Raw genomic sequence first — 21,632 nt, 5'->3', positions numbered from 1 at the left:
CAGCTTCATCAGGGTTCTCATCTTCTTTCTCGTCTCGATCATATTCAATCTCTCTTCATTTTCCTCATCCTCTTCAGTCTCATCTCTAACGCCCTGAACTCTCCTCATCGTCCTCCTCTTCCTCATGTTTCCTCATGTACCCACTTCTTCACCATATTCCCTCTGCTCGTCTTCATTCTCCTCCCATCCTTGATTCTCATCATTTTGTTCATCTTCACTCATTCTACACTCTGCGTATCCTCATGGCCAGTTGGTAGCAGGTCATGTGTTGCTTTTGCAGTCAGGCTGCTTAATGGATGTCGGAGAAGTAGATGATGGAAAGTAGAACGTGTACATGATGCAGGTATGAACTGTAGAAGTCTCGGTGAGTGTGTGTGTGAGAGAGAGAGATAGTCATGCTCAAGGATCCATCTGCAGATGAGATCCAAACTTCGCAGCTGAGGGAGGGAGGTGAGGATTGCAGGAGCAGCGGAAAGCGAGTGGGAAAGTTTACCTTTCCCACCGTATGAGAGTTTGGGGATGAGGAGGACAGGAGACACAGACGGATGACATGGACACTGATGAGAGAGAGAAAGAATGAGAGCAAATATTAGCTGCTCTCACACACACACACACACACACACACACACACACACACATCCAGCTGTGACCATGAAGTGTTTCCTTGCGGTAAACATCTTGTATCCTGGCAACAGGAATCGTGACGACTTGAGAGGAAAGCATCTTTAATATATATATATGTGTGTGTGTGTGTGTGTGTGTGTGTGTGTGTGTGTGTGTGTGTGGTCCGTCCAACAGTATAACTTATGTGCGACTTTACTGCTATTGTTACAAGCGTGACCATGCCGAGTGTGTACTGGCCAATCATGAAAGTATATCATAATGTATAACAACATAATGTATAACAACATAATGTATAACAACGTAAATATGAACGAATGACGCCATGTTCACGCTTGGTGTAAGACCGACGTCGTTCTTCCCCTGGAAGAATAACGTTGTCTTAAGGCATGTCAGAGCCTACTGGAGTGTATTGTAGAAACATGAAAGAACGTTAGCAAACATGGCGGTTTGGATGGCAACGACGTTGTTAGCATGAGTGCTAGCCCCGATTGGAGGTCGTAAAAGTTAGCAAGACAGGAATGTTGTTTATATGACATTTCTAGACTTTTCTTTTAATACATTTCCCAAGTAAAGTCTAAATATTTTAAATATATATATAAAAAATATGGGCGGCACGGCGGTCGAGTGGTTAGCATGCAGGCCACACAGCTAGGAGTTCAATTCCACCCTCTCTGTGTGGAGTTTGCATGTTCTCCCCGTGCATGCGTGGGTTTTCTCCGGGTACTCCGAATATTTACCTCCATATTGCACATTTAGTTTTGTCCTGCAGTTTTATGCACGCTGGTAAAATGTGAGGGAAAATATTAGCTTTTAATGATTCCCTACCCCAACAACGAACATCAATAAATGAATAATATTGTTAGAAACCACAGTCATTGCCTTCACAGCGCCATCAGACATGCACCATCATCCTCCAGGCTAACGCCCGCTTGACTGAAACCTGAACCGCTCTGGCCCTGATCCAAACGTTTTATGACTGTTTTCTCTGCTGTGATCACAAGATTATCAAAAGGACATCCAGCATTTGGCACCTTCAAAAACAAAACCAGACCGCCCTGTGCTGAGATGAACTCAAAGGCTGTATCTCAGATGAAATACAGCAATATGAATTCCTTCCAAAAGGTCCAAAAAAATGAAAATAACACCCGAAAAAATACAATATATAGAGAACAAGTCTAGTTTTATTCATTCATTTTCTACCGCTTATCCTCACAAGGGTCGCGGAGGGTGCTGGAGCCTATCCCAGCTGTCTTCAGGCGAGAGAGGCGGGGTACACCCTGGACTGGTGGCCAGCCAATCACAGGGCACATATAGACAAACAACCATTCACCCCTGTGACCATTCATTCATACCTATGGACAATTTGGAGTCGCCAATTAACCTAGCATGTTTTTGGAATGTGGGAGGAAACCGGAGTACACGGAGAAAACCCACGCATGCACGGGGAGAACATGCATACTCCACACAGAGAGGGTGGAATTGAACTCGGGTCTCCGAGCTGTGTGGCCTGTGTGCTAACCACTCGTGGTATTGCTTACACAATATTTATTTATTTGTTATTTATTTGTTATTTATTATTTATGTCTTGGCATTTTATCTACATTTATGTTTTTTAGCTATCATTTATTGACTTTATTACTTTGTTTATTCCATGACCTCTTAGCTTTAGCTAAGAGACTTTATTTCATGACGTTTTTATTCATTGCATTTTTTTTTATTTTATTTTATGACCTTAAAACCTTAATTTTTATATTTTGCAACCTTTGTTTCTTATTTCTTGACCACTACGTCAGCACTTGAAATTCCAAGTGATCCCAAACTTTTGAGCGGTATTGTACATTTGTTGTTTCTTTTTTTCTTTTCTTAGCGACCTGAGTGAGAACTCCATCCAGGCGATTCCCAGGAGGGCCTTCAGAGGAGCCGCAGACCTCAAAAACCTGTGAGCGACACACAAAATAACAGTATTAGTTTCATTGTATTGTGTCCAGTGTACCTAATGCATTGGCCAGTGAGTACCCCCTAATGATGAACGTATACATGTACAAAAATGTACACATGCAGTACTAATATGCATCACTGAGCAGTACGTAGTTTGGTGAGTGGATTGTGTAGCTACATGAGATGTTGTGTTGACTGACAGTCAGCTGGACAAGAACCACATCAGTTGCATCGAGGAGGGAGCGTTCCGAGCCCTGCGCTCTCTGGAAGTACTGTGAGTACGCACTCGTGTTGCCTTCAAGTGTCATGTCCACGTCGGCGTCACCGACGTCTTTCCTCCCGGTCCTCCAGGACGCTGAACAACAACAACATCACCAGCATCCCCGTCTCCAGTTTCAACCACATGCCCAAACTTCGCACGTTGTGAGTACTCCAGATTTCTACATAACTTGATACACTAAATGCAACACGGGAAAGTCCACATGGTTTAGTCTGTGTCCTCTGCCTCATTCCCGAGTCGCCTCCACTCCAATTCCCTGCGCTGTGACTGTCACCTGGCTTGGTTGTCGCCGTGGCTGCGTCAGCGTCCAGCGTTGGGGCTCTACACTCAATGCAGCTCTCCCCCAGCCCTCAGGGGGCTCAACCTGGCCGAGCTGCGTAAGGGTGACCTGGCCTGCTCAGGTACCACCCAAGCTTGTGTGAGACGACATACGTACAGTATGTGAACATCTTTCTTTTATTCTGAAAGGCCATTCCGGCAGCGCCTTCGTGCAGCCATGCAGCCTGGCGTCCGGCTCTTGTCCGCCCATGTGCTCGTGCAGCAACAACATCGTGGACTGCAGGGGGCGGGGCCTCACCGCAATCCCCGCCCACCTCCCAGAGGCCATGACGGAGATGTGAGTCGGATAAATGTTCACTTTAAGGCCGAACTCACTTTAGGAGATAGATGCAATCATGTCGAATGAATGAATGATTTTTTACTGATTTAATTTCTTATTTATTTCCTTTTTTTTTACTCCATTTACTTATTGAAATACATTTAATTAAATTAATTTATTATTATATATTTATTATTTATTTATTTATTATTAGTATTCATGTCTTGGCCTTTTAAGTTCATTCATGTTTTTTTTAGCTATCATTTATTGACTTTATTACTTTGTTTATTTCATGACCTCTTAGCATTAGCTAAGAAGCTTTATTTCATGACGTTTTTTTATTTATTGCATTTTTAAATTGTATTTATATTATTATTTTATTATTATATCTTATAATAATATAATATAATATTATAATTATCTTTTTTTTTATTTTGCAACCTTTTGTTTCTTATATCTTGACCACTGCATCAGCACTTTAAATGATTTTTATCTGTCCCACTCTAGCCGTCAATCAGGACAAAGTGGGCGGGCTCAAAAATCTCGGCGGTTCAAATTGGCTCGGACAGTTCAGCCAATCATATTGTCGATCCCGCCTTGACGGCTTACTGACACAGGAAAAAGACCATGGAGTTATTTGATCGGTCAAAGTCACCCATCGAAAGGATGGCGGGCTTTCTCAAGAGTCTGCTTGGCCTAACTGATTATATGAAGTTTCTAAGACATCTTTTATGTTTGTCTTTAGCCGTCTGGAGCAGAACGGCATCAAATCTGTTCCTCCAGGAGCCTTCGCTTCCTACAAGAAGCTCCGTCGAATGTGAGTCACTGCGCCCCCGTGTGGGAAAAAATATGTATTGAAGATTAGAAAAATCAGCTTACATACATGAAGGCTCGTCTTCTTGGAAGCATTTTCTGTACCGACTTCTGTTGTTTTTACATGGTCGCCATCTTGGCCATTTTGTCACTCGTGCTACTTTGTGTGTGTGTGTGTGTGTGTGTGTGTGTGTGTGTGTGTTCCCAGAGACCTGAGTAACAACCAAATATCTGAAATGGCTCCTGATGCTTTTCACGGCCTCAGAGCTCTCAACTCGCTGTGAGTTTCCCTCTTATTCATCATTCTCACATTGAACTTTAAACTTTTTAAAATCCCTTCTTCCGGTATGCATGCTGAACGTAGGGACTGTCGATGACACGCCATTGGTCAATGCACGTGTCAGTCATTCAATTACAGTAGCACCTCACTCTAAAAATGATCAGTGTTTAACCACACGCCATCGGTTAATCTACGTGTCAGTCATTCAATTACAGTAGCGCCTCACTTTAAAAATGATTAGTGTTCTACAACTTCTTTCACTTATTTTCCTGTCATGTTCTGTTCAGGGTGTTGTATGGCAATAAGATAACGGAGCTTCCCACCGGTGTGTTCGATGGCCTCGCCTCTCTGGAGTTGCTGTAAGTGTACTCCTTTGTGAATTGCCATTCAGGCTTCATATGTCATTAGTGAGGATGTTAGTAATATTTCAATGGTGGATGTTGAACGGTCTCTTTAAGGAAGCATTGTTTAGACTGCAACAATAGAAAATATGTTTTAGCGTATTTAATTGTGAGTGCAAAACGAGGTTGCAAAAACAGGTTGTTTGTGTCGGTGCAGGTTGTTGAACGCCAACAAGATCCATTGTATCAGGGCGTCGGTGTTCAAAGACCTGGAGAACTTGGCGCTGCTGTCACTGTATGACAACAAGATCCAAAGTTTGGCCAAAGGAACGTTTCACTCTCTGCACAGCATCCAGACACTGTGAGGCCTCATCCTCCTGTCCTGTTTTTTTTTGTTTTGTTTTTTTTGTTTTTTTTTTAAATGAACATCACTCTGCTACATCTGACCCACTTTGCGTTCAGCCACCTGGCCCAGAACCCGTTTGTGTGCGACTGTAATGTCAAGTGGCTCTCGGACTTCCTGCGCTCCAACCCCATCGAGACCAGCGGGGCCCGCTGTGCGAGCCCTCGCCGCCTCGCCAACAAACGCATCGCACAGATCAAAAGCAGCAAGTTCCGATGCTCAGGTCGGTGTATGTGTGTGTGTGTGTGTGTGTGTGTTTATTTTTTCTACTCTTCCAAACTAATTGTCCTTTCTCTTTTAGCCAAGGAGCAGTACCACATCCCAGGTGAGCATCACTGTGACAGTTGAACAGTCAAAAGGTAGAGTTTGCCCCCTGGTGGCCGGTGGTGGGACTGCAGGCTGAAAACGGCATAATTTTCGGTCCTCTTCATTACGTTTAACCACATTCTTTTTCTATACCACTTGTCTTCCATTTAACCACACGTGTAATGTATAATGTAAGCTGAGAGATATGTATATATATGTGTGTGTGTGTGTGTGTGTGCATCCTACCAGGTGCCGGGGACCGCCGTCTGAGCTCGGAGTGTAACAGCAAGCCGGTGTGTCCCAACAAGTGTCGCTGCGAGGCCAATGTGGTCGACTGCTCCAACCTGAGACTCACCAAGTTCCCCGAGCATCTGCCTCCATCCACAGAGGAACTGTATGACCTGCACACACACACACACACACACACACACACACACACACACACACACACTATTACCATGATGTTGGTCTGTAATTCCACATTCAGACACATTTTCACATACGGCCGAAACTGCTAGTCAAACAATACGCATATTAAGCAAATATGTTTTGCCAAAATAAAGCCTTTACAAGCATAAAAATGGCTAAATGAACTAAAATACAAATATGAGACATTCAGTAGACCAGTGATTCTCAAAGTGTGGGTCACGGCCCCCTGGTGGGTCGTGGTGGTACTGCAGGTGGAACAAAAGAGGTCATTAAAAATATGATTCATTTTTGCAAATATAATTGTTTTAAATTATTTTTATTGTAAAATATTTATTGCACGATAAAAAATATTTATATGCCTAAGTAATAACCTAATTAGTGTTATTGACCTGTCACAATATTTTAGGAACCTTATATAGTTTATGATTGGAACGTAGCTCTCTAGTTATCATGCCAGTCTTGGATGCAGTTATGAAAAGTATGATAATTAATACTGTCTTGTGTGTACACCACATATTAAAAGTGTGGGCTTCATTTATCCACCTGCTTTCATTTCAGTCCGGAATAATAATAATAATAATTCATTCATTTTCTACCGCTTATCCTCATAAGGGTCACATGGGTGCTGGAGCCTATCCCAGCTGTCTTCGGGCAACAGCTGGGATAGGCTCCAGCACCCCTGCGACCCTCGTGAATAATAATAATAATGATAATAATAATTATTATTATTACATAATATTCATTCATTCATTTTCTACCGCTTATCCTCACAAGGGGTGCTGGAGCCTATCCCAGCTGTCTTCGGGTGACAGGGATAGGCTCCAGCACCCCTGCGACCCTTGTGAGATAAAAATAATAATTATAATAATAATTATTATTATTACATAATATATAATAAATGTACGTATATAATATAATAATATATAATAATAATAACAACAACAATAATAATAACTATTATTATATCAATATTATATATATATAATAACAATAATACTAATTATTATTAATATATTAATATTATATATAATATTATAATATATAAAAATAACAATAATGACATAATAATAATAATTATTATATTATTATAATATTAATATAATATTATTAATGTTATTATATTATAATTAATATATAATTAATTTATTATTATTATTAAGTTAAGTGCTTTGAGAACGCATTTCGTCAATGTACTGTTTATAGGAGGTGTGAATAACGCCAATAAACGATGGATTAATGCAAATGGGTTTAACCCAAATAGCATTATTATTATTACAGTTAGAGTTATTATCAAGTGGTTTGTTGAGAAGGACCTTTGTCTTGTTTTCATTGTACAGTACCAACATGTGATGCATGTAGATATTATTTGCATCTCATGCAGCGTATATGTGAAGTACTTGTAGTAAACTATCCATAGAATGAAGTGACTCAAGCAACATAGGAGGTCCCCTTTGGGTGGTCTGTCCATTAAAGCTTCACACACACACACACACACACACACACAATAATGGCTACGCATGCTGACACGGATGCACGGATGCACAGCCGCTGGACATTCAGACCTCCTCCTCCACTAACGATGTTGTTGTTTTGTTTGTTGGTTTTGTCCTCATGGCGTCTCCTCGGTGTGTCAGACGTCTCAACAACAATGACCTCTCCGTGCTGGAGGCCACCGGCGCCTTCAAGGGCCTGTCGCAGCTCAAGAAAATGTAGGTCACGTCACGCAGCGACAGGGCAGCCATGTTGGAAGACTGGGGAGTTGCACATGAAAACGTGGTCATTCGACATTTAAATAGCGTACATGTACATTTTAAATCTTTTAAATCACATTTTAGTACCTTTACTGGTCATGTCCTCTTCTAGTGTGCCGTACGCTGACTATTTTGAAAATGATATCGCTTCCTGTCGCCATCTTGATTTAATTTGTTTGTATCTTGGTTTCTTACAATGACTTTGAATGCCCTCCTGAGTTGTAAACAATAAGAAACTACAAATACTACATAGTGTTTGTCCATCCTGGTGCAGTAATCTGAGCAACAACAAGATTTCAGACATCGAGGATGGGGCGTTTGATGGCGCCTCGTCAGTGACAGAACTTCATCTCACCGCCAATCACCTGGAGTCGGTGCGAGGGAGCATGTTCCGAGGAATGGAGGGACTCAGAATGCTGTAAGACAATATTACATTTCAACACTCTTACTACTCTTACAGTCTTGGACTTGATGTGTTGTGTGTCTAGAATGTTGAGGAACAACAAGATCAGCTGTCTTCACAATGGCAGCTTCACAGGACTGACCAACGTGCGTCTGTTGTCTCTCTACGACAACCAGCTCAGTGCCATCTTGCCCGGGGCCTTTGATACGCTGCCCAACCTCTCCACTCTGTCAGTGACACACACACACATACACTGGTGTGGAAAAGTGTTTGTCCCCTTACTGGTTTTGTTTGCATATTTGTCACATTTAAATGTTCCACATCATAAAACCAATATAAATAGTAATCAGTGACATCACAACTGAACACAAAATGTATTCATTCATTCATTTTCTACCGCTTTTCCTCACGAGGGCCGTGGGGGTGCTGGAGACTATCCCAGCTGTCTTCGGGTGAGAGGCTAGGTACACCCTGGATTGGTGGCCAGCCAATCACAGGGCACATATAGACAAACAACCATTCACACTCACATTCATACCTATGGACAATTTGGAGTTGCGAATTAACCTAGCATGTTTTTGGAATGTGGGAGGAAACCGGAGTACTCGGATAAAACCCACGCATTTACGGGGAGAACATGCAAACTCCACACAGAGATGGCCGAGGGTGGAATTGAACCGTGGTCTCCTAGCTGTGAGGTCTGCATGCTAACCACTCGACCGCCCTGAACACAAAATGCCGTTTTTAAATTAAACTTATTATTAATGGAAGAAAAAAGTCTTAAGCTACCCTGTGTGGAAAAAATGATGCCGCCTAAAGCTAAAAACTAGTTGGGCCATCCTTATCAGCAACAACTGCAATCAAGTGTTTATGATAACTTGCAATGAGTCTCTTCCAGCGCTGTGGAGGAATGTTGGCCCACTCATCTTTGCAGAAGTGTTGTCATTCAGCCACAATGGAGGCTTTTTTTAAGGTCATGGCCACAGCATCTCAATAGGATTCAGGTCAGGACTTGGACTAGACCACTCAAAAAGTGTGACAAGGAATAAGAATTTAGTAGGAAGGGGGGAAACACTTTTTCACACCAATGTACACACACACACACACACACACTGTAACCTGGCGTCCATCTTCACAGGAACCTCCTGGCAAACCCTTTCAACTGCGACTGCCGTCTCTCCTGGTTCGGGGCATGGCTTCGTAGCCGGCGCATCGTGACCGGCAATCCTCGCTGCCATGGTCCTGCCTTCCTGCGGGAGATCCCTCTGCAGGACGTGGCCGTGCTGGACTTCCGCTGCGAGGACGGTAATCCACTCGTCACCCGCATTGCTCTGAAAAAGCACTTAAAAACACACCTTGTGTTGTGTTGACGAGGGTTCAATAAAGTTACGTTATGTAACATTGATGAGACAATAGCCACTACAGGAAGTACTGGAAGTGAAAAATAGAAACAACTAAATTAGTCTGTTATGTCTTGTTTTCTATTTTTCCATATGTCATATTTTATTATTTTGTCTACTATATTGGGTAGGCGGCTGCACGGTGGTCTAGTGGTTAGCACGCAGACTTCACAGCTAGGAGACCAGGGTTCAATTTCACCCTCTGCCATTTCTGTGTGGAGTTTGCATGTTCTCCCCGTGCATGCGTGGGTTTTCTCCGGGTACTCCGGTTTCCTCCCACATTCCAAAAACATGCTAGGTTAATTGGTGACTCCAAATTGTCCATAGGTATGAATGTGAGTGTGAATGGTTGTTTGTCTATATGTGCCCTGTGATTGGCTGGCCACCAGTCCAGGGTGTACCCCGCCTCTCGCCCGAAGACAGCTGGGATAGGCTCCAGCACCCCTCGTGAGGATAAGCGGTAGAAAATGAATGATTGAATGAATATTCAGTAGGTGGCTGCACGGTGGGCTAGTGGTTAGCGCGCAGACCTCACAGTTAAGAGACCAGGGTTCAATTCCACCCTCGGCCATCTCTGTGTGGAGTTTGCATGTTCTCCCCGTGCATGCGTTGGTTTTCTCCGGGTACTCTGGTTATATAACTCCACATTCCAAAAACATGCTAGGTTAATTGGCCATAGGTATGAATGTGAGTGTGAATGGTTGTTTGTCTATATGCGCCCTGTGATTGGCTGGCCATCAGTCTTGGGATAGGCTCCAGCAGCCCCCACGACCCTCGTGAGGATATGCGGTAGAAAATGAATGATTGAATGAATATTGGGTTGTTAATACAAGTGTAAAGGCGACTATGGGGGTGTTAGTTTACGTCGAGTGGGCTCTAATCATGTTAAACTCTATTTAGAAGGTCGAAAAACAGGTTTTCTACGCTCTATATAGAAAAATACCAAATAAATAAATAAATAATAAGGACTCTGGACCCAATTAAGCACAATAAACAGGGCATTAATTACTACTCTACAACTCACATTGATACATACACCAAAGCTTCCTCCAGAAATCCCGAAAGGACAGGGTGATACGGAAGGGATTTATCCGACCCTAAATGCTTCAATTAACGCCTCCCTTCAAGTAACCGCAGAGCATGTGAAAAAACACTGACATTACTGAGCTGTTGACCTCCGTGTGCATGCAGGTTCAGTTCTGGAGGACAGCAGCTGCTCTCCAGGCCCGCAGTGTCCCAGTCAGTGCACGTGCATGGACACTGTGGTGCGCTGCAGCAACAAACACCTGCAGGCTCTGCCCAGAGGACTTCCCCGCAACCTCACCGAACTGTGAGCGTCCACGCCGTCTCAGTGTCCATGAAGGTCAATCTTACATGCTGACTGTCACCTTTGCCCTTGCAGCTACCTGGACGGGAACCAGCTGACTCGGGTCCCCAAGGAGCTCGCCACATTCAGGAATCTGCAGCTTGTGTGAGACGCCGTTTTCTACTTCCTGCTTCACTCTTTAGCCTCTTGTTTGGCTGCCACACCGGTCACATGACCCCTGTAGTAGCACACACATACAGGTCAAAGGTGAAAATAATAGTTCCAAAATATAATGTCCAGCAGGGGGTGCTGTGGACTGTAAAGATGAGCTCCTGTTTGCTGCAATGGCATGCATATGTATTTCATAACCCCTGCAACTCTGTGTGCATGTGCATGCGTGTGTGTGTGTTGACTGTGCAGAGATTTGAGCAACAACAAAATCACCTCGCTGGCCGACGACTCCTTTGCCAACATGAGCCAGCTCACCACCCTGTGAGTACACACACACACACACACACACAAAATAAAGTGAATGCTATACAAAAAAAGTGTGATTTTTTGTTGTTGTTGTTGTGTACAGGATCCTCAGTTACAATTCTTTACGTTGTATTCCTCCTCTGGCATTGGGCGGCCTGCCCTCTCTCAGGCTGCTGTGAGTGGAAACACACACACACACACACACACACTGATTAGTCCAGTGAGTATTTAGAGCACATGATGATTTTTTTGCATATTATATTATAAGTCCATTATTTGATGTAAACATGTTGAGAGTGTGGCCTGAGGATATCCACGCAATGTCACGAAGATCATTATAAAAAATAAAATAAAAATACAAAAATGTAATAAAATAAAGTAAAAACAAAAACTTAAATTATATTAGGAAAGCAGGAAGTGAACAAATGTAACAGTTCCTGATTGTAAAAGTACCAGATGGAGGGGTAGGATTTAATAAGCTTTGCTTCTTCCTACTCCTTTTGGACATGTGGAACCGTGAACTGATTATGTGATGCATTCAATTGCATGTTCAATTTTGTTTCTTGAATTGGCTCATCGTTGTGCATTGTTTGAGGCCCTTACTCAATCCATTCCATAGTTTGATTCCACATACTGAAATGCTATGGCTTTTTAACGTAGTCCTAGCATAGAAGTGTTTCAAATGTACTTCTTCCCAGAGATCATATTTCTCCTCTCTTGTAGAGAAGTATTGGATGACATTTTTAGCTAATTGCTTATTTTTAGCCTCATGCATTATTTTAGCTGTTTGAAGATGAACTATATCAGCAAGTTGAAGTATTTGTGATTTTAGAAATAAGGAGTTAGTATGTTCTCTGTAGGCGGTATTATGAATTATCCTTACTGACCTTTTTTGCAGTACATTTAGCCAGTGAAGATTGCTTTTATAGTTATTAGCCCATATTTCTATATAATAAGTAAGATATGGTAGAACCACACACACCGTGACAGATGACTTTCAACATGTCGTGTGTTGTTGTTCTCAGCTCTCTCCATGGCAATGACATCTCGGAGCTGCAGAACGGCATCTTCAACGATGTGGCCTCCCTGTCTCACCTGTATGTTCTTCCCATACTGTATCATTTTGGGGGGGTTTAAGATGACTTCCTGCAGGATTAAATTAGCCACAAAGATGGATGGACAAGCTCCACAGAGCTTCTATTAATCTATAGTGTGCATGTAAACAACCAATGTGTACATTAGCTGTGAAGATGGGGACTCAGAAAGAACCAGTGTGCGTTAGGCTGTGACGCTTCACATGTACGCTCTCTCCCGCCTCCTCTTCCTGTCCATCATCAGAGCAATCGGGGCCAACCCTCTCTACTGTGACTGCCGTCTGCTCTGGCTGTCCGACTGGGTCAAGAGCGGCTACAAAGAGCCCGGAATTGCGCGTTGTGCCGGCCCGCCTGGCATGGAGGGGAAACTGCTCCTCACTACACCACCTGATCTCTTCCAGTGTCTACGTGGGTAAACGCCCCCGATGCATGATGCCTGCTTGATGCCATGAAGTAACATTGTGTTTCACAGGTCCTGTGGAGGCCAGTATCCAGGCCAAATGCAGCCCATGTGTGTCCTCACCCTGTCAGAACCAGGGCCTCTGCCAAGACCAGCACACACAGTCCTACACATGCACATGCAAGGCCGGATTCACGGTGTGTGTCCACACACTTTCCTATTGTCAGAATGGACATATGTAGTGTGTTCCAGACTCAGGCTGTGGTCTTCATATAAACCTTCAGCAGCTAATACAGACAACGTTTGAAGTCACATTTGAACGTGTGTTCAGGGCAAACACTGTGAGACTCCAGTGGATGCGTGTGTCAGTAATCCTTGCACCAATGGAGGAAGCTGTCTCAGTGACGAGCAGACCAGCGGCTTCAGGTAATTCATGACTGACTTCACTTTCTCCCAAGAATGGTAATGGTAATGGTTTTATTTCATTTGAACATGCATATCAGATTACAATTGAATGCATCACATAATCAGTTCACAGTTCCACACGTCCAAAAGGAGTAGGTAGAAGCAAAGCTTATTAAATCCTACCCCTCCATCTGGTACTTTTACAATCAGTAACTGTTACATTTGTTCACTTCCTGCTTTCCTGATATAATTTTTGTTTTGTTTTTTATTTAAAAATGTAAAAATGTAAACATTTAAACATTTGTAAATTTGTAAAGTTTTTAAATTTGTAAAGTTTTTTAATTTGTAAAGTTTTTAAAGTTTTAAATTAAGTTTTTTTAATTAATTAAAATGTTTTATTTTTTTTAGATTAGATTACATACACCTTTATATATGATGACCTTGATGACGATGAACTTTTTCTATCGGGGGCCCGCTTTTATATTCCTTGCTACCCTCAAACTAATCCACGGCACAATGATAATAACATAATAATTATTATAATAACCCACAGCAAGCTAAAACTCAACTCTGAACCCCCGACCTTACTTTCTGTCCTTACATCTGTCCACCCGCCACTAAGGTCCCCTAGGGGACACATTTACTGTGACACACACAAGCAGGAGCTTTATTTACATCATACATGCCTTATTTACTCTACTCCAAATTGTCCATAGGTATGAATGTGAGTGTGAATGGTTGTTTGTCTATATGTGCCCTGTGATTGGCTGGCCAACAGTCCAGGGTGTACACCGCCTCTCGCCCGAAGACAGCTGGGATAGGCTCCAGCAACTATTGTTATTATTATTTATGTATATTTATGTATATTTTTCCCCATGACTGCATATGGGGCTGCACGGTGTTCGAGTGGTTAGCGCGCAGAACTCACAGCTAGGAGAGCTGAGTTCAATCCCACCCTCGGCCATCTCTGTGTGGAGTTTGCATGTTCCCCCCGTGCATTCGTGGGTTTTCTCCGGGTACTCCGGTTTCCTCCCACATTCCAAAAACATGCAAGGTTAATTGGCGACTCCAAATTGTCCATAGGTATGAATGTGAGTGTGAATGGTTGTTTGTCTATACTATGTGCCCTGTGATTGGCTGGCCACCTGTCAAGGCTGTACCCTGCCTCTCGCCCGAAGACAGCTGGGATAGGCTCCAGCACCCCCGCGACCCTCGTGAGGAAAAAGCGGTAGAAAATGAATGAATGAATGAATATCTTGTTTTTTCTGATGATGTATACCATATTGGGTAATACACATGTAAAGATGACTATAGGGGTGTTATTCCTTGTCTAGATGGCTCTAATAATGTAGAAAACTCCAAAATATTCTAGTTAGCCACTATTTTTCTAGTGTAGCTGCAATGTAACCGCATCAAGTGTGTAGTTTAACATGTCAACAGATGATGACACATGTAGTCTTGTACATGCTACACACGTGCACAGCAGCCACACTGGAACGTGATAAATGCTTCACAGTTTTGACAGACCCACACGCTTCCTGACGGCATGTGCTAAGTGCTAATTAAGCTAATGAGTTAGCTTGCGATGCTGCAGCATTGCCTTATTAACTTTTGTGTGCGTGTGTGTGTGTGCGTGTGTGTGCGTGTGCAGTTGTGCATGTGCGTTTGGGTTCCACGGCACATTCTGTGAGGTCAATGTAGACGACTGTCAGGACCACGGCTGTGAGAACGACGCCACCTGCGTGGACGGAGTGGGCAACTACACTTGTCTGTGTCCGCCCAACCGCACGGGTTTGTATGACCACGCCCCCTGCTGCCCCTTCACAGCCAATCACATTTGTCTGTCAGTATGAAAAAACTCTGTGATTGTTGGCTCAGGTCTCTTCTGCGAGGAAGAGGAGGACGTCTGCGCCCCTGCTAGGAACCCCTGCCAGCATCAGTCCACCTGCGTCGGCACCGCTACTGGACCCAGGTCAGCCCCCAAACAAGCACACACACAAATCTGTTCCATGGTCGAAACAGTGTTAATAATAAACGGTCAAAACAATAAAAGCGCCATATTCCTTCATGTGTTTGTGTACTTGTATGTCAGGTGCGTGTGCATCCCGGGATGGGTGGGGCCAGACTGCAGTATAAACTACAACGAGTGTGTGGATCATCGCTGTCAGAATGGCGCGCAGTGTGTCGACCACGTGGACGGATACACGTGTGTGTGTCCTCAGGGATACAGGTAAGGAATTGTGGGAAAAAGACAGGATGAAATTAGTCCAATAGCAAGAGGCCTCAACTGATTTGAAGCAAACAAATCCAAGCCAAGGCTTTTTCCCAGGCCGGTTGTGAAGAATAAGCCCCCTTCCGGCATGGCATAGGTCTGCCCCGGGGTCTCCTCCCGGCTGGGCATGCCCGAAGCACCAGACTAGATGCTCCGGCCACCTCGGCTGGCTCCCATGAAGAAACAGCGGCTCTACTCTGAGCTCCTCCAGGATTACTGATATCCTCGCCATAAGAGAACCAGATTTGGCTGCCAGCCGCTTGCCCCTCGACCGCCAACTAATACATGCGGGCTCTCCTTTTGTTCCTGTTCATAGCACCGTCTGAATCACTCTCCGGGAGACCCAACCAGGGGCATACAGCCGTGAGCCACTTACTGTAGTTCCTCAACCCACTCAGGCACTCAAACCCCTTCACCACGATTAGGTGGTGATTCATACTGGCGCTTTTCAATACCTTATATATACATTTTCATTCATTTTAGCATTTTTATGCTTAAAATGCTTAATTTAGGCCATGAATGTGTACAATGTGCTTAAGTAGGCATATAGTTTTTACGAATAATATTGCTTTTTGTTCTGGAGGGAGCACAGACAAAATCATTAGAAAGGTCAGACAAGAAATGGTCACACTAAAAAGATTGTTTGATGATAATAGATTGTCCTTGAACTTAAATAAAACTAAAATCATGCTGTTTGCTAACAGCAGAAAGGACACACACCAGCAAATATAAATAGACGGTGTAAACATTGGAAGGGTGAACAAAAATAAATTTCTGTATTTCACAATAGATGAAAATATGAGCTGGAAACCTCATATTACAAATATACAACATAATGTGGCCAGAAATATTTTAATATTGAACAAAGCAAAATTTGTTCTCAATCAGAAATCACTCCACACTCTTTATTGCTCTCTGATTCTACCATATCTTACTTATTGTGTGGAAATATGAGCTAATACCTATAAAAGCAATCTTCACTCGCTAAATGTACTGCAAAAAAGGTCAGTAAGGATAATTCATAATGCTGCCTACAGAGAACATACTAACTCCTTATTTCTAAAATCACAAATACTTCAACTTGCTGATATAGTTCATCTGTACGTGACCTAAAATAAATTTCAAATTTTAGATTAAAATACTAATAATAATAAGAAGAAATAATTTGTTATTATTAATAATTTAATAATAATACATTTTTAATTAAAAAAATAAAATTAAAATAAAAAAATACTTACATTATATTAGGAAAGCAGGAAGTGGACAAATGTAACAGTTACTGATTGTAAAAGTACCAGATGGAGGGGTAGGATTTAATAAGCTTTGCTTCTTCCTACTCCTTTTGGACATGTGGAACTGTGAACTGATTATGTGATGCACTCAATTGTAATCTGATGCATGTTCAAATGAAATAAAACCATTACCATTACCATATTCAACCACAAATCAGTGATTAATTTTTTATTTCTTTGCCCTTTCAGATCAGCATAATCTCTTTAAAACGCTTTTTGCAAACATTCATCGTGTGTCAATAAATCATTTTTGGGCTGACATGACAACATCCCCCATTATTCACACAGGTTTTGAGGAAATGTTGGCTTCTAGCTGAAATGTGCAGTGAAAAAGCACAGAGAGGCAGGAGGTCAGGAATAATCTGACAGTTTAGATTTAAGGGATTAGTGACGTGATACTGTGGATTTGTGGCGGCTCGTATAAGGACCGGATCTGGTTCTGGCCAGATGGGGCCGATGCACTTTAACCCTAGAATATTACACTTACCGCTGATGTGCTTCACTTATTTTAACCAATGTTTTGTTAGCAATATGTTGTACATTTTGTCATACAGCGTCTTGTTTGTTGTATTTTTGACGAGTTCAATGCCAGCCATTTTTAAAAAGGCATAGACTATTGTGTTCTATGGCGATAAATTGTTGGGATTGGGTGATCGGGATTATAAAAACTAGGCATGTCCGATAATTATGGGTACAGATTGTTATCGGTCGACATCAGTATGTGATTTTTTTCCACAATCTTAATTGGCGACTTCCGAAAAGACACAGACTATTGTGTTCTATGGCGATAAATTGTTGGGATTGGGTGATCGGGATTATAAAAATAGGAATGTCCAATAATTATGTGTACCGATTATTATCGGTCGACATCAGTATGTGATTTTTTTCCCCGATCTTAATTGTCGACTTCCGAAAAGACACAGACTATTGTGTTCTATGGTGATAAATTGTTGGGATTGTGTGATCGGAATTATGAAAACTAGGCATGTCCAATAATTATGGGTACCGATTATTATCGGTCGACATCAGTATGTGATTTTTTTCCCCCAATCTTAATTGGCGACTTCCGAAAAGACACAGACTATTGTGTTCTAAGGCGATAAATTGTTGGGATTGGGTGATCGGGATTATAAAAACTAGGCATGTCCGATAATTATGGGTACCGATTATTATCGGTCGACATCAGTATGTGATTTTTTTCCCCGATCTTAATTGGCGACTTCAGAAAAAATTCTGTATACAGCACATATGTGTTCGTTCCACCACAGGATAAATGTTTATCGTTATCGGCTGATATCGGGAACGGAAATTGAGAGTTGGACAATATCGGCATATCGGTTTTCGGAAAAAAAGCCAATATCGGACATCCCTAATAAAATCTTTCTATGTATCTCAGTGGTGATTTCTGCCAGCTGGCCACGCCTCCTCCATCACCCTGCCAGCTGACACGTTGCCAGAACGGCGCCCCCTGTGAGGAGAGAATGGGAGTGGCGGTCTGCCAGTGTCTGCCGGGCTTCGAGGGTCCCAGCTGTGAGAAGCTGGTCAGCGTCAACTTTGTCAACAGAGACTCTTACGTCCAACTACAGGACGTCAAGAACTGGCCTCAAGCTAACATCACGCTACAGGTGAGCACACGGCGAACAACTCATTTTGGGGGCACGCCCCTGAAAATCAAAGATGGATTCTCAACCACATTGTTTATTCTTGTGTGGTTTACGTCTTAGGTGTCCACAGCAGAAGACAACGGCGTCTTGCTGTACAATGGCGACAACGAGCCCATCGCCGTGGAGCTGCATCAAGGTCATGTGAGGGTCACATACGATCCCGGGAACCAACCCACCACCGCCATCTACAGGTAGAAGCAAACAATAAATCATCTTTAGACGTGATTTAATGTCAACCGGGAGGCGAAAGCAGAAGTGCTAAACGCCGCACTTGACCATGTGACGGCAGATGGCGGCCGCGCTCGTCCTCGTCCTCATTCTCATCGAGCTGAGCGACCTGCTGGACCCTCAGCAGCCTCTCAGCTCTCAGTGAGGCCACTCGGGGAGAATTAGCCGACCATTTGCTGCCGAGTGCGAGTGGGGGCGCATTTGGGAATGCGACATTGGAAGCGTGGGTATTCCCGTTTAATTGCGCGTCTGCCAAGAGGACTCTCCATTGGCTGTGAAGTGCTTCAGTGTTTGGATGTGCGCAGACACACACATGGAAAATATGTGGATAGCGGATCGCCGCAAATGCGCCCCCGCATATATTTTACATCAAGACATTGTTTTGTTTTTTTTTTTATTGGCGGGAAAACCAGACCTTCTCCCTCCATTCACTTTATATGCTGGGGCCTATCCCAGCTGGTCGCCAACCATTCACAGGACAAACAACTCCGGATAATCTCACATGGTCCACCTAAATATGATCTCTGTTTTAGTGGGGTCATCTTCAAAATGTTCGTTTCCCCACCCACAGAACCTGCATTGACGTCAGCCCCCTTTTTTGTTTCTTTACATTAGCACAGAGACGGTCAACGACGGCCACTTTCACACCGTGGAGCTGGTGACCTTCAACCGCATGGTCAATTTGTCCGTGGACGGAGGAGAGCCCACCACGCTGGACAGTCAGGGGCGGAGCGAGGCGGCCATGGCAGAGGCTCCCCTCTACGTGGGAGGTAAGATCAGTGGGTGAAGGGGCGGGGCTAACAGCTGTTGCCTCATTCGATCTTCAGTCATTCATTCATTCATTCATTCATTTTCTACCGCTTTTTCCTCACGAGGGTCATGTGGGGTGCTGGAGCCTATCCTAGCTGTCTTTGGCCGAGAGGCGGGGTACACCCTGGACTGGTGGCCAGCCAATCACAGGGCACATATAGACAAACAACCATTCACACTCACATTCATACCTATGGACAATTTGGAGTCGCTAATTAACCTAGCATGTTTTTGGAATGTGGGAGGAAACCGGAGTACCCGGAGAAAACCCACGCATGCACGGGGAGAACATGCAAACTCCACACAGAGATGGGAATTGAACCCGGGTCTCCTTGCTGTGAGGTCTGCGCACTAACCACTCGTCCGCCGTGCAGTCCTTCATAGTATTCATTCATTTTCTACCTCACGAGGGTCGCTGGGGTGCTGGAGCCTATCCCAGCTGATAGTGGGAGTCACAATACCATCTCACAAAAAACCCCACTAAACTCATCACACAGCAAATTAACACTCAACATATGTATGCTGGAGCCTATCCAAGCTGTCTCCATGCGAGAGGCGGGGTACACCCTGGACTGGTGGCCAGCCAATCACAGGGCACATATAGACAAACAACCATTCACACTCACATTCATACCTATGGACAATTTGGAGTCGCTAATTAACCTAGCATGTTTTTGGAATGTGGGAGGAAACCGGAGTACCCGGAGAAAACCCACGCATGCACGGAGAGAACATGCAAACTCCACACAGAGATGGGAATTGAACCCGGGTCTCGCATTCATTCATTTTCTACCTCACGAGGGTCGCTGGGGTGCTGGAGCCTATCCCAGCTGATAGTGGGAGTCACAATACCATCTCACAAAAAAACCCACTAAACTCATCACACAGCAAATTAACACTCAACATATGTATGCTGGAGCCTATCCCGCTAATTAACCTAGCATGTTTTTGGAATGTGGGAGGAAACCGGAGTACCCGGAGAAAACCCACGCATGCACAGGGGAGAACATGCAAACTCCACACAGAGATGGCCGATGGTGGAATTGAACCCTGGTCTTCTAGCTGTGAGGTCTGCGCGCTAACCACTCGATCACTGTGCCGCCCTCATTCGATACTAACTATGAAAAAAATGCACTTTGCCTGCAGTTCTTAGGACGTTGTTGTGGGGTCTTTTGTGACTTTTTGGAGTCATTTTGGTTGGGCGGCCAATCCTGGGAAGGTTCACCACTGTTCCATGTTTTTACCATTTGTGGATAGTGGCTCTCACTGTGGTTGGTTGGAGTCCTAAACCTTTAGAAATGGCTTTATTTTACACACTGATAGATCTAAATTACTTGATTATCTGTGTTATTTAGTTCATGAAGGATTAATAAACAACAAATGGAGGAATTATTAATAAAAGTGTGTATTGGGAATAATTGCAGGTATGCCTGAGGAGATGATTCCCGCTTCCCTGTCTCTATCCTCGCTCGGCGCCAACATGTCCAGCTTCCACGGATGCATCCGCAACCTTTACATCAACCACGAGCTGCAGGACTTCACCCGTGGGCACATGAAGGCGGGCGTGGTGCCGGGCTGCCACGCTTGCAGGAAGCTCTTCTGCCTGCACGGCGTCTGCCAGCCCAACGAAGCGCAGGTGAGACGCATGGACACATTTTTACTTCCTGTTTTTTAGAACGCTGATGACGCTGACGTTATGTACTGCACGTGTGTCAGGGACCTCGGTGTCTCTGCCAGTCTGGTTGGAGCGGTCCGAACTGTGACCAGGCAATCACAGGAGACCTGACAGGAGCAGTGGGCGTGGCTTCCGTGGGTCCGTGTGACGGCAGCAAGTGAGTGTGACATAATCGCGTGGCGGGACATTTTTGTACACGCTGTTCTAACGGGCTCCTCCCAGCAGGTGTGTGAACGGAGCGTGCGTGGCGTTGGACGCGCAGACGTACCGCTGCGCCTGCAAGGACGGATACCACGGGGCGCTTTGCAACCTGCAGGGGGGGGCGGAGGTTTCCTGTCAGGGGCTGAAGTGCGTGCACGGACGCTGCCGGGACGACGAGGCCGGGGGACGACGCTGTGTCTGTGAGGACGGCTTCACCGGAGACGGCTGCGACACAGGTGAAG

General features: G+C 44.0%; 1 protein-coding gene across 1 annotated transcript in view; it reads left to right on the top strand.

Moving 5' to 3' along the window:
- The window catches only part of LOC131136065 (slit homolog 1 protein-like), a 37,897-nt gene that overhangs the window by 14,183 nt on the left and 2,082 nt on the right, over positions 1 to 21,632 (top strand). Inside the window, exons 6-38 of the mRNA XM_058082557.1 lie at positions 2,492 to 2,563; positions 2,765 to 2,836; positions 2,914 to 2,985; positions 3,080 to 3,243; positions 3,311 to 3,458; positions 4,186 to 4,257; positions 4,462 to 4,533; positions 4,821 to 4,892; positions 5,092 to 5,235; positions 5,337 to 5,500; positions 5,579 to 5,602; positions 5,833 to 5,977; positions 7,647 to 7,721; positions 8,038 to 8,181; positions 8,252 to 8,395; positions 9,305 to 9,471; positions 10,758 to 10,896; positions 10,969 to 11,037; positions 11,293 to 11,364; positions 11,453 to 11,524; positions 12,375 to 12,446; positions 12,688 to 12,851; positions 12,916 to 13,040; positions 13,175 to 13,269; positions 14,900 to 15,039; positions 15,127 to 15,220; positions 15,341 to 15,478; positions 18,209 to 18,437; positions 18,537 to 18,667; positions 19,320 to 19,474; positions 20,939 to 21,150; positions 21,231 to 21,346; positions 21,415 to 21,626. Coding sequence (XP_057938540.1) covers positions 2,492 to 2,563; positions 2,765 to 2,836; positions 2,914 to 2,985; positions 3,080 to 3,243; positions 3,311 to 3,458; positions 4,186 to 4,257; positions 4,462 to 4,533; positions 4,821 to 4,892; positions 5,092 to 5,235; positions 5,337 to 5,500; positions 5,579 to 5,602; positions 5,833 to 5,977; positions 7,647 to 7,721; positions 8,038 to 8,181; positions 8,252 to 8,395; positions 9,305 to 9,471; positions 10,758 to 10,896; positions 10,969 to 11,037; positions 11,293 to 11,364; positions 11,453 to 11,524; positions 12,375 to 12,446; positions 12,688 to 12,851; positions 12,916 to 13,040; positions 13,175 to 13,269; positions 14,900 to 15,039; positions 15,127 to 15,220; positions 15,341 to 15,478; positions 18,209 to 18,437; positions 18,537 to 18,667; positions 19,320 to 19,474; positions 20,939 to 21,150; positions 21,231 to 21,346; positions 21,415 to 21,626 — 3,986 coding nt within the window. The remainder of the gene's footprint in view (positions 1 to 2,491; positions 2,564 to 2,764; positions 2,837 to 2,913; positions 2,986 to 3,079; positions 3,244 to 3,310; positions 3,459 to 4,185; positions 4,258 to 4,461; positions 4,534 to 4,820; positions 4,893 to 5,091; positions 5,236 to 5,336; positions 5,501 to 5,578; positions 5,603 to 5,832; positions 5,978 to 7,646; positions 7,722 to 8,037; positions 8,182 to 8,251; positions 8,396 to 9,304; positions 9,472 to 10,757; positions 10,897 to 10,968; positions 11,038 to 11,292; positions 11,365 to 11,452; positions 11,525 to 12,374; positions 12,447 to 12,687; positions 12,852 to 12,915; positions 13,041 to 13,174; positions 13,270 to 14,899; positions 15,040 to 15,126; positions 15,221 to 15,340; positions 15,479 to 18,208; positions 18,438 to 18,536; positions 18,668 to 19,319; positions 19,475 to 20,938; positions 21,151 to 21,230; positions 21,347 to 21,414; positions 21,627 to 21,632) is intronic.

Source organism: Doryrhamphus excisus, chromosome 1 (genome assembly GCF_030265055.1).
Source record: "Doryrhamphus excisus isolate RoL2022-K1 chromosome 1, RoL_Dexc_1.0, whole genome shotgun sequence".
Taxonomy (NCBI): domain Eukaryota; kingdom Metazoa; phylum Chordata; class Actinopteri; order Syngnathiformes; family Syngnathidae; genus Doryrhamphus; species Doryrhamphus excisus.
The sequence above is the reverse complement of the archived record's forward strand: the minus strand, read 5'-3'. Positions and strand labels throughout refer to the sequence as shown.